General features: G+C 48.4%; 7 protein-coding genes across 7 annotated transcripts; 3 read left to right on the top strand and 4 right to left on the bottom strand.

Annotated features, from left to right (window-relative positions):
- Positions 1-190: 190 nt before the first annotated feature.
- N7489_006280 (SGNH/GDSL hydrolase family protein) lies at positions 191-1,312 on the top strand (the record flags this gene model as incomplete). Its single annotated transcript, XM_056712030.1, has 5 exons — positions 191-282; positions 348-430; positions 496-745; positions 798-1,053; positions 1,109-1,312. The coding sequence occupies 5 exons, from the start codon at positions 191-193 to the stop codon at positions 1,310-1,312; spliced, it is 885 nt and encodes a 294-aa protein (XP_056565745.1).
- An 849-nt stretch (positions 1,313-2,161) lies between these two features.
- N7489_006281 (glycoside hydrolase family 5 protein) lies at positions 2,162-3,452 on the top strand (the record flags this gene model as incomplete). The annotated part of the gene is made up of 6 exons (XM_056712031.1): positions 2,162-2,255; positions 2,315-2,373; positions 2,434-2,586; positions 2,643-2,707; positions 2,764-2,861; positions 2,923-3,452. The coding sequence occupies 6 exons, from the start codon at positions 2,162-2,164 to the stop codon at positions 3,450-3,452; spliced, it is 999 nt and encodes a 332-aa protein (XP_056565746.1).
- Positions 3,453-4,081: 629 nt separating this feature from the next.
- Positions 4,082-5,320, bottom strand: N7489_006282 (D-alanine--D-alanine ligase family protein; the record flags this gene model as incomplete). The annotated part of the gene is made up of 3 exons (XM_056712032.1): positions 4,082-4,234; positions 4,300-4,875; positions 4,973-5,320. The coding sequence occupies 3 exons, from the start codon at positions 5,318-5,320 to the stop codon at positions 4,082-4,084; spliced, it is 1,077 nt and encodes a 358-aa protein (XP_056565747.1).
- A 1,169-nt stretch (positions 5,321-6,489) lies between these two features.
- Positions 6,490-6,994, bottom strand: N7489_006283 (uncharacterized protein; the record flags this gene model as incomplete). The annotated part of the gene is made up of 2 exons (XM_056712033.1): positions 6,490-6,821; positions 6,880-6,994. 2 exons carry the CDS (start codon positions 6,992-6,994, stop codon positions 6,490-6,492), a joined length of 447 nt encoding a protein of 148 aa, XP_056565748.1.
- Positions 6,995-7,270: 276 nt separating this feature from the next.
- On the bottom strand, positions 7,271-7,807 carry N7489_006284 (chromo domain-containing protein; the record flags this gene model as incomplete). Its single annotated transcript, XM_056712034.1, has 1 exon — positions 7,271-7,807. The coding sequence occupies one exon, from the start codon at positions 7,805-7,807 to the stop codon at positions 7,271-7,273; it is 537 nt and encodes a 178-aa protein (XP_056565749.1).
- Positions 7,808-7,855: 48 nt separating this feature from the next.
- Positions 7,856-8,435, bottom strand: N7489_006285 (uncharacterized protein; the record flags this gene model as incomplete). The annotated part of the gene is made up of 4 exons (XM_056712035.1): positions 7,856-8,091; positions 8,150-8,204; positions 8,256-8,353; positions 8,393-8,435. 4 exons carry the CDS (start codon positions 8,433-8,435, stop codon positions 7,856-7,858), a joined length of 432 nt encoding a protein of 143 aa, XP_056565750.1.
- Positions 8,436-10,074: 1,639 nt separating this feature from the next.
- N7489_006286 (SUR7/PalI family protein) lies at positions 10,075-11,154 on the top strand (the record flags this gene model as incomplete). The annotated part of the gene is made up of 2 exons (XM_056712036.1): positions 10,075-10,212; positions 10,270-11,154. 2 exons carry the CDS (start codon positions 10,075-10,077, stop codon positions 11,152-11,154), a joined length of 1,023 nt encoding a protein of 340 aa, XP_056565751.1.
- Positions 11,155-11,365: the final 211 nt, after the last annotated feature.

An 11,365-nucleotide genomic window follows, 5' to 3' on the forward strand; every position in this document is an offset into this window, starting at 1 on the left:
GCGGTTAATTAGATGACATAGTCTCGCGTTTTTTTAATTTATTCGTCTCAGCTCTAGGGCTTGTTTACTTTGCAGTATGAGTGAAACGGAAACAGCATTTCTAGCACGGGATACATGTATATAAAGAGAGACCCTAGAAGGGTGAATATCTTCTTCCAACAGACTACAAGCATTACGTGTCTTCCTCATCATGAAGTATCTCATTAGTATGGTCGCCAGCGCCGGGCTGGCTGCTGCTGCTCCCTTACAGTCTCGTGCTACAAGCAGTTATTTCTTTACATTGTGAGTGATAGATAGTGTCCCCTACACATAACACGATGGAAAAGGAGCTAACAACCCATCCAAAGTGGTGATTCCTACACCATGACCAGTTTCGATGTCGGTGGCACGCAGCCAACTACTGATAATCCTATGGGAAACCCAGCACTGGGTGGGTTTTGCTTGTTCCCTAGCAAGCAGGCTTAACTGATTTTTTCCCTTTTTTTAAAAAAATAGGCACCGGAACAACCGCGGGCGGCGTCAACTGGGTGGGATACCTGACTACTGAGAACAATGCCTCACCAGTCCTCAGCTACAACCTCGCTGTTGGAGGAGCGTCCCTCGACAATTCCCTCATCGCTACCAATACCAAGGAAGATATGGTAACGCAAGTCAGCAGCTTCGAGACAGCATATGGCAAGAAGCCTAATACTGCACCGTGGACTTCAGACAACGCAGTCTTTGGATTCTGGATTGGAATTAATGAGTATGGTTCGCTAGATCCTGACTAACGATTAGACTGACTCTTCAATTTGCAGTATTGGTTGGGCTTGGTCAGGCAACGACGCCGATGTTTTGATTCCAAAGATCATGGCCCAGTATAAGGCTCAAGCTGAAAAGATCTACGCAAGAGGTGGACGGAAGTTCATCTTCCTCAATGTCCCGCCTACAAGCCGATCTCCCCAGATCGCCAGTGAAGGAACAACCGCTGCGGCCGGCCACGCTAAGTGGCTCGCGTCTTTCAACGCTGCCCTTAAGACAATGGTCGATGAATTCATCGCGGACAACAGTGGCGTACGTTCTGATGTCTGACTATATGCGTGGTTTTGCCCAACTGACCTAGCTGCAGACTACCACCGTTCTCTACGATACCTTTGCCTTCATGAGCAAAGTCCTCGATTCCCCTACAACATATGGATTTACCGATGCTAATTGTGTTAATGATGATGGTGCCACCTGTGTCTGGTGGAATTCCTACCACCCAGGTCATGCTTACCACAAGCTGCAGGCAGCGGATATGAAGGAGCACATGCACTCTCTGGGTGCTTGGTAGACTGATCAGGATGGTCTGGGAGAATATTGTGCCAGACTAAGAATAGTAAGGTTCAAGTTTCGAATATTTATGTATAAGCCAGCCTCTTTGTTTTGGAGTGAATATAAAGAGTTTGAGCGCAATGTTCCTGGTTTCATCTTGCAATCAATTTGCTACGCCTACTTGCCTTACACATTTGGTTCTCTCAAGTCTCCGTGAATTACTACAGCGTATGTTTGAAAGAAATTTGTACTTGCATATGCCTTGTAAAGATAATTACCTATACCCCGTGCCGGAGAATGCATGGATGTGTTACATCCCACAACCCCTGAGTATGATACCAACCCCTGCATGTCAGAAACGCCGATCAATACCTGAAGCGCCGCGGGCTTGCAAAATATCAAGCCTTGAAATAAAGCGATGCATCTTTAGGCCACTTGTGCCTGAAGAAAGCTTCATCGAAGCGGGGTATGTCCGATATACAGTGGGTAATTCTTGTAGTCTGAAGACTCGGGGACATTGCCTTCTTGGCTATCCGTTTCGCATGAGGTCGCCAAGGAGGTCTGTTTCTCACCATTATGCATGATTCTGCGCATCTTCATTGATGGATTATTGTTGTTAGGCACAGTAATATCCGAAGTTGCTGTACATCCCACCTATTTGACGTCAGAAACCTACTCTAGTCTCAAGGACTGAAGACCGTGTCGTTTTCTGTCAATTCCTAATTTCGGTCCGGTTGTACTCGTTTGGAATGTTCTGCAAGTTATTCGACAATGTACACTAAGTCAGGAACTATAAGATGCGCAATTTCGCCCCGGCTGTTAATATCCCTTCGCATTGCTATCACATCACTCCTCTTGACTCGTCAATATGAGATTCGATCACATTGCCCTCCTCGCCGCTGTGGCCGGATCCGCAGCAGCGGCTCCTGCCAAGAATGCAAAGAGAGCTTCGCCCTTCCAATGTTCGAGTCCATAATTCAAAAGATACTCTTGATCATCCATTGACCAACTTCTCTTATAGGGTTCGGAACAAGCGAGTCCGGGGCTGAATTTGGCGAAGACAACCTTCCTGGTGTCTACGTAAGTGGCATAAATATATGTATGTCTTTGGAGAATCTCAGCTAATAAAGATCGGAACAGGGAAAGGATTATTACTTCCCCGACGCTAGCACCATCCAAACCTTGGCTGGAAAAGGAATGAACATCTTCCGGGTGGCATTCAGAATGGAGCGGCTGGTACCGAACTCCATGACAGGCGGGTTTGACGACGCCTATCTAAGCAATTTGACCGCGGTATGTCGTGCCGAATCTACCCAAATGAGAACAAGCGGATGCTGATCTGGTGGCAGACGGTCAGAGCCATCACTGATGCGGGATCCCACGCCGTGCTTGATCCGCACAACTATGGAAGATAGTAAGTGTTCTACCCAATCAACGAGCGAATGGATCGAAGCTTATGGGTGTACCCAGCAACGGCGAGATCATGTCGAGCACCTCCGACTTCCAGACATTCTGGAAGAACGTCGCAGGCGAATTCGCCTCGAATGAGCTAGTCATTTTCGACACAAGTTAGTATCTCCCAAATCTTTAGTCGCATCACAGGCTTTCCGTTAACCAAATCACGCACAGACAACGAGTACCACGACATGGACCAAGACCTCGTCCTCAAGCTCAACCAGGCAGCCATTGACGGCATCCGCGACGCGGGCGCCACAAGCCAATATATCTTCGTCGAGGGCAACTCTTGGACCGGCGCATGGACCTGGGTCGACGTGAACGATAACATGAAGGCCCTAACCGACCCCCAAGACAAGATCGTCTACGAGATGCACCAGTACCTCGACTCGGATGGATCAGGCAAGAGCGAGACATGTGTGTCGACGACGATCGGAAAAGAGCGCGTGACGGCGGCGACACAGTGGCTGAAGGATAACAACAAGGTTGGGGTTATTGGCGAGTTTGCCGGTGGTGTGAATGACAACTGCAAGGCGGCGATTACAGGCATGCTTGATTATATGGGTGACAACTCGGACGTCTGGCGTGGAGCATTGTGGTGGGCTGCTGGTCCTTGGTGGGCGGACTACATCTTCAGTATTGAGCCTCCCACTGGCGTGGCCTACACGGGTATGTTGTCGACACTTGAGCCATATTTGCAGTAAACCATCCCGATCGAGGTGAATGTGAACATACACGGTCCATGTATAGTTATCGAGTTCGGTTGCTGAATCATACCGTAATCAATGCCAACTTTCCGCAAATAGGCGTGATATACCCCACGGCGGAGAAAAGAGTGACAACCAATCAAGTTTTCATACTCGCTTGTCCATAATCAGATGAAATTACCTAGTCTTCTCTTCGGGCCCCAGGACATGTCACAGGGTGGAATCGCCCGATGCATCGCATCGAACGACAGACCACGATGTCTCAAAAGGCACAAACATCCCAAGACGGCCAAAAACAGTGGTCTTTCCGGTGATAGACATAATCCGACAACAAGAATGATGGATAATTGCGACGAATATTATATAGCGGCATATTGATCTCTCCGATGTCTCCTCGAACAATGCGTCTGACAACGATTCATCCTTCAGCAACTCCGATCGGACGGCAGTGATGGTTCAGATGATGACACCGATGATAATCCGATCCTAGATGACAGAGACGAGCAGGGAAAATTGAATCAGCTTGCTCTATGCATAAACCTGTTCTCGAACTCTCCCAGCTTGGGACAATCGTTATCATCCCTGCTTGAGGTACGGTATCTTCCGAAATGACGAAAACAACGCGTTTATGAGCTCCCGTTGGTAAGAAAGGTTGTACCGCAGCGACGGAGGGCACTTTCAATAATGGCTCCCAACAGCTCCGCGTACGAGATCCCATTGCTCTCGGCGCAGGCTGGCAAGGGAGAATGGTCTGGAAGCAGGCCGGAAATAGGGTTCACCTGCGCAACGAAGATATGAGTCTTGTACAACTGAAATAAAGGTAAAAATGGAGTCATATACTCACCTCCAAGATATTCGGAACAGCATCCGGCTCGTCCGAGTCAAAGCGAATGTCGACACGCCCGGCATCCCGGCAGCCGAAAACCTTCCATGCGTCCAGGGACACGCGGCAAGCGGCTTGAACTTGCGGATGGGTTAAATCTTGATCCCGGGGGATCAGTTTGTTTCTGCTGGATTTGCTCCATCTGCTCGCAAACTCCAAGTCGGGATGGCCGTCAACTCCGTTGGTAAAGTCGGCGGAAGGCTTCTTCCAGATGAATTCTCGGACGCCAATCACCCGGCTATCCTCGCCCGCCCCTAGAATTCCTACGGTGAATTCACGACCGGACAGAAACGGTTCCACCAGGATATCCTCAGCCGGGAATTTGGATCTTAGTTGATGCACGGCTGGCTCCAGCTCGGCCGGGTTCTTCACTTTATTGAAACCGTCGATGCCCTTAGACGAGCCTTCGGTTACTGGCTTCACGAAGAGGGGATACTGGAGCCCGGATGTGGTGAATTTGATCAGGCTGTCAGCCGGTTCACTGGCTGGGATCACCAGAAAGGGCGCAGTAGGAATATTGTGATGGTTCAAGACCATCTAAGGTTGTAGGGAATTGGTTAGCCGGCCCCTACCTAGACAATCTCCGGGAAGAGAACCAGGTGTGTCTACCTTGGTATTTGCCTTGTTCTGACACAGCGCCATTGTAAGCCGCATCCGCAAAAGTGTGCGGAACTTGATACGCGCCCAGGAGCGCGGGGACCTGCGATTCCCTCGCGGGCCCGTGGAAGCCCTGCGCCATATTGAACGCCAAGTCCCAACACTTGTGCTTCCCGGCCGCTAGCTGTTGGACCAGCGACTCAATGCCTGGGACTAGCGTGACTTGGTGGCCTAGCTTCTTGAGCGTGGACAAGACCGCCTGGATTTCTCCGTCGTGCGTGAGCGCCGCACAGTCCTCCTCGGAGTACCCGAGTTGGAGGTAGTTTGGCCGTTGCTCGGAGATCAGGGCTACCCTAAGGCTAGTAGACCCGTTAGATTCGCCCATGATGTGGGGGTTGTAGAAGAAGGAGAGCAGAAGAAGACGGTCTGATAATCATAAGAAAATATGAAAAGGGCCATATAAAAGAGCCAATGTCAAGAACCAATCGCTGCCACTTAGGTCAACACGACAGCCCTGGAGCATATAGTCGATGACGCATCAATGCTACCGAATTGTCCCCGGAACGCCATTCTATAAAACTAAAACTAGTTTAAATATAAGCTTATTGAATCTAACTCTACTACAACAGCTATACAAACTTGTTTAAGACTTAACTATGACTGAGTTTATTTTGATGACCAGTTAACTGGGGGGATGCATTTGTTAATAGTGGAACTCAGTGGAGCGTCTGATTGTTAGTCGTTTCCGCTTGCGGTTGGTTTTGTCCTGATTTGGCAATTTTGTGAGGACTAGGTACTGTGAGCAGATTACATACATCTTTCGGTCTCATCCATGTTTTCCCGGTTAAAAAGACGGGATAAGACGGGCTGATAGCTCATTTGTTGACCCCCCCCAAAAAAAAAAGCTTTTGAAACTATTCCCAGATCTGGGAGCTTCAAGAGCTGCAAATTCAACCATTCCTAAATAGTGTAAACTAGCATCTGGCTTCCTAGGCTTTTGCTCGGTCTCGAATCTCTCGTTTATACCGGCTCCAAATGCGTGGACTAGACCTGTGGTTTCATCTTCTTCCATAGTGAGATGTGTAGCATAGTCGGGGTCCAGCCTTGCTATCTGAGACCTGGGTCCTGAGATGATATTGGCGGTGTCAATACTGGCATCTATTTGTCGATTGCTATACTTTATTAAGAAGCTTTATGTAGCTCTCACTTTTCTCTCACTTTATGTATACAGGTGAGCTTTCTTATTGAATCATGGCAGCTTTAACCCCTACGGTTTAATCTCAGATTCCTACAATTTTGAGCTTTCTTTATGGTTGTTTTTTCCTCTCACTTTTAGATAGCTCTCTTTCCCTCTTCTTCTTGGTTAGGAGTCTTCCTTGCCAGTGCGTAGGCTTCAGCTATCAGGCTGAAGAGTGCTAGGTAAGTGCTTTATCTTCTAAAAGAGGATCGATATGTCTCTGTTGTCAAATAGAGCTCATGCCCTCTCTCTCTTATTAGCTACCTATATCATATAATTACTTAAACCACGGATCTCCACTATCTGATATTCTGCTCTTAAGGCTTGCTATCCTTATCGAGAGCGACCTTTAGGAGCATGGTGATATCACGGTCAAGCTTGGCATTTCTCCTTTCAACAGCTACTATCCTGTCGGTAAGGGCCGAGACTTGGTGCTGTAGGTCTTGCACTTGTTTTTGGAGTGGCTGCTCGTTCTTAGCCTTCTCGGCCTTCTCCCTTTTCTCTGCCTCCCACTTGGAGGCGTTTAGCCAGTGGGAAGCTTGCTGCATTACAGCGCCATGGAAGCCCCACAATATTGCGGCTACACCATAAAGGTGTGTAGTCCAGTGTATAGAAGCCCCCGAAGTGGTTTCTCCACGTTTGTTTAATGCTAAAGTTTCATTGTTAGTATATGAAGGTGTTTTCCTAGCTTAGGATTTATAACATACCAGTAAACGCCGTTGGGGTGGCATCCACTTGGGCATGCCAAATAGTGACATTCGGATCGCTCTGATCCAGCTCATCCTCAATGATGCCAAGAATGATGGTCTTGAAAGCCAGCATCGATATATACCTTGGCAACCCATAATATCTGTGGATATCCCCACGAAGATAAGAAGTCGCTTTCTGCGCGAGGACAGCTGGCGCCACCTGCGAGTGCGGGAGGCAGAGTGGGAGCTGGCAACAGACGTCGGAAAGTGCCACGGTGTTGCTTGTAATCCTTCAGGTGATCCTGAAAAAGGTCCACGAACAGTTGAGATGGCTAGTGAAGAGGTGAAGAGGGAAGAATAAAGAATAGGGACAGCAGGGTCAGGTAAGGACGAAGTGAGAGCATGGTGATCACTCGTCGTCATTGTTGCCTTGCTGAAGTCGTCTGCGTTCTTCGAACTCTGCGATCTTCTCTTCTGCTCCTATGGAGTCTCTTTCTTTTACCCACTGAGCTTCTTCTCTGGCTTCCCCTAGCCATTCGATAAGGTATTCTTTGACAGGGGTTCTGTAACGGCCAAGACGTCTAACTCTCACGTCCAAGACACGCGCCACGTCGTGACGATCAGTGTCTTGTGGGAATCGTGGGTCATGCGTCGGAGAAGGTTGTGGAGGCTCCCTCTCAAAGGGGTCCGGGAAAGGGGCTGGTTCCAAATGTTGTACGCTGATAACCGGATGTACTTTCCATGTCGGGGGTAAATCCAACCTATAGGCAAGGCGACCTATCCTCTCGACGACGGTAAACAGCCCAGCATACTGCTGGCCTAGTTTACGGGATACAGCGTCGTTGACGGGGATGTTGTAGCCTCGGCCTATGCGTAACAGGACTTTGTCGCCGACGGCGAAGTGTTTCGGCTGATGACGGCGGTCGTAATATTCCTTCATGCGCATGGTTAATGGATCGACAACGAGAAGATGCAAAACCGGAAAGGACTCACCTTAGAGACGGTCTTCTTGACCAAACTGTGTTCGCTGGCGCGAGATTTGAAGGTAATCTTCCCGCGCTTTTGCGGCCTTTCCTCTCTTTTCCTCTTCCCGCTTGGCGATGTTAAACCAGTAGGTGGCTTGCTGCATGATGAGGCTATGCAAGCCCCACACAATTGCAGCTACACCGTAAAGGTGTGTAGTCCAGTGTAGGGAAGCCCCCGAAGTGTTTTCTCCATGTTTGTTTAATGCTAAAGTATCATTGTTACTATATGAAGGTGTTTTCCTGGCTTGGGATTTATGACATACCACCAGAGGCCGATGAGCTACCGGAAAAGAGTAGGGACAGCAACTGGAAAAAGAACTATGTACACTTAGCGTCTTGTTAAGACACGTAGGATGAGGTGTGACTTACAAGGACAGAGAGGAAAGCGACAAACGAGATCCCAAGAGTAACCGTCCAAGCGAAGAAGAGCGGAGAGGGTGTTGGCAGCTCGCCCTTGCGGATCACGACTAAAACGACTCACATGACGAGAAAGGCCATAGTAACACTGGCGGCAACCAAAAGGGCGGATGAGATTGACGGAGATGACATTTTGATGTACTTATTATGATTAGAGAGCTTGACTGAAGTAGGACTGAAGTAGGACTGAAGTAGGACTGAAGTACCTAGGTAGGAATAAAAGATTAGGTGAACGTTTCTGGGGGTCTTCATGATTACGTGAATGTCTCTGGCAGTCATCTGCAGGAAGGAGCCCTCGGAGTGGAACTAGGCAAGAGCGAAACTAAGCAAGCACAGTGAGAGCCAAAGAAGCAAGAGGCAAAGAAGGTAACTCCAGCTCTCGAAGAACGACCATGAATATTCAGGGCATGGACCCTCAGGAATATCGTCTGAATTGATCGCGGCCTGGCAGATTTAAAATAATAACGGCAGCGGTGATGGGGATGCTAATTCGAATGTCCGATGCCAGAAAAAAAGGTCCCGAAATCACAAAAGCTATGGAACTAGGTTCCATCAATCTGGCCTCACTTTGCCTAATTAGGGACGGTGGTAATCCATGGATGTGCCCTGTCTATGGTAAGTAACGGGCCGATCTTATATATACAACATATATGGATGACTGCTCTGGTAGCCCTAATCTATTCCAACAATCTTGGAACCAGGTTAGATCCTCCTGGTCGGAACGGATTAACGACAGTCACATTCGCAAATCCAGACTGAGATACCATCGGCGGTTACATATATTTACTGTTGCTCCTGACTAACGGGAACTTAGGTAGATGTCAGCTTGCGATCTCCAAGGAGTAAAGAGTACACGGAAAAGGAACGCCAGGATGTGGTAGAGGAAATCAAGTACATAGGACAGGCGTCGCCGATCAGCGCACGATTTTGCCTAAAAAGATTCTGGAACATTTAAGCTGCGCAATAGTTAGGTCCGTCAAAGTGGAGCGCTATCCCAGATTTGAAAGAAGTTTATCTGAAAATAATAAATATAGAACAGGCCTGGAGGCATCATCATTAGTAGAATTTTGCCCTGTGTAAAGAGACAGCGGAGTGAGTCCAGTGGAATGGGTACAGCAAGGGCGGGATACGATAAATGCCAAGAGAAAAAATAGAGGAGCCTGGCAGCTTACGTAGTCTTGAGGCGGAGAGGGAAAATTTGAAAATGCTCCACAAGGCTGATCAGGGAAGGATGATTACCTGTTTTGGCCACTAGAATGATGATCCTGGGAACATGTTTTACTGAATTTTGTACACTACACATGTGTAATTTAGTGAGAGAATAGAATCTGATTTATAAAATTTAGGAGATATCTTGCATGTAAGCAAAAATTAGATGGAAGGATATCCCATAGATGTACAACAGTTGTAGTTCTTATGTTGTACTGATCTGACTGTGGATGGATGTTAGGGATAATAAACAGGTGAAGGATCATACCCGAATAGGACTAGCCCAAGCCACAAATAGAAGCAAACGTGGCCCTGGAGACGTGACCGCTCAGCCACTGATTGGTCCGCTGATCCTGCGCCTTCCATGGGAGGCTGGAGTTTCTTTTTAGTGTGAGGCTGTGCGTTCCCAAGGTTGTACGTTGTTTACTTTACTGACATTACTGACATTACTGATCGCCTTTATATTAAAGTCTTTCCCCCATCTCACCTCTCCACTTCTCATCCATCCTTCACCTCTTTCTCTACTCCGTATATTCCTATCATTTTCATCACCCTATTCATTATGGGAAAAGCCGGTCGCGTTGCGTGTATCTTCACGCCCTATGTCTTGACCATTGCATCATTAATCTGCATCATTATGGTGGGATTGGGTTGCACAAAAGCCAGTTCTGACACCTTGAACAATTTATACTTCATTCGCGTAAGTCATCGAAGTCTCTACATGATTACTGCACCTGCTAATGCTAATAATCTATAGCTTGACCTCTCAAACATAAGCCAAGGATCCGCAGTTACATCAGAAATCACAGATCGCCTCGCCGATGCTGGTATCACTTCCGTCACTGCGGAAGAAGTCTCAGCGACTATCCAAACCTTCCAGAATGATGGCAACATCGCTGATTTCTACGACATTGGTCTCTGGGGTTACTGCGAGGGAGATTCCACCAACGGCAAGGATACCGTCTCCAAATGCACAGACCCTAAGGCTCAGTTCTACTTCAACCCGTCTTCGATCCTGGGCATGAGCGAGGCCCAACTCGAGAAGGAGCTTGGCAGCGGCATGAAGAAGACCATGAACGTCTACAAGGCTGTCTCCAAGTGGATGTTCATCGCCTACCTAGTCGCCTTTATTGCCACCTGCGCCCAGGTCCTGCTTGGTATCTTCGCTATCTTCAGTCGCTGGGGTAGTTGCGTCACCACCATCGTCTCGATTGTTTCGTTCCTTTTCACCCTTGGCGCATCCCTTACCTCGACCATCATGTTCTCCATCGCAAAGGGCTCCCTCGGCACAGCCCTCAAGGTCTACGGTGTTCAGGTAGACCTGGGTAAGAACATCTACGTCGCTACCTGGCTCGCCGTCGCTTTCTCTCTGGCAGCCACCATCTTCTGGATGTTCAGCACCTGCTGCTGTTCCGGCCGCTCGCCCTACGGCCACAAGGACCGTCACAACACTCGCGGCAGCATCACTGCAGAGAAGGCCCCCTACACCTATGAACCCATCGGCGCCGCCCACCCTCCCTTCGGATCTCAGCAGCCCCAGCACGGTTACTCCACCTCGTACCCTCCTCCCCATCACAATGATATCCCCATGACCCACAACAATCAGCAGTCAAGCGCCTACGAACCCTTCCGCCATGTTTAAAAAAGTTGGCTTTTTATGACTGTACACCCCTTCCGAAGCGATTTTAGATTGGTTATACCAAGGCGTTCTCGTGGCTTTTTGCATGCTTTTAATGTCCACCTCCTTTTCCTGAATTTATGATGATCAACATGCCATTTATTTGCATAGCGAGACTATGGTCTCTATGGGAGGGAAGATTTGCATTTTTTGTATATTTCTCTGATCCTCCACG

The sequence above is a fragment of the Penicillium chrysogenum genome (assembly GCF_028827035.1).
Source record: "Penicillium chrysogenum strain IBT 35668 chromosome Unknown utg000004l_segment0_segment0, whole genome shotgun sequence".
In the NCBI taxonomy this organism is placed as follows: domain Eukaryota; kingdom Fungi; phylum Ascomycota; class Eurotiomycetes; order Eurotiales; family Aspergillaceae; genus Penicillium; species Penicillium chrysogenum.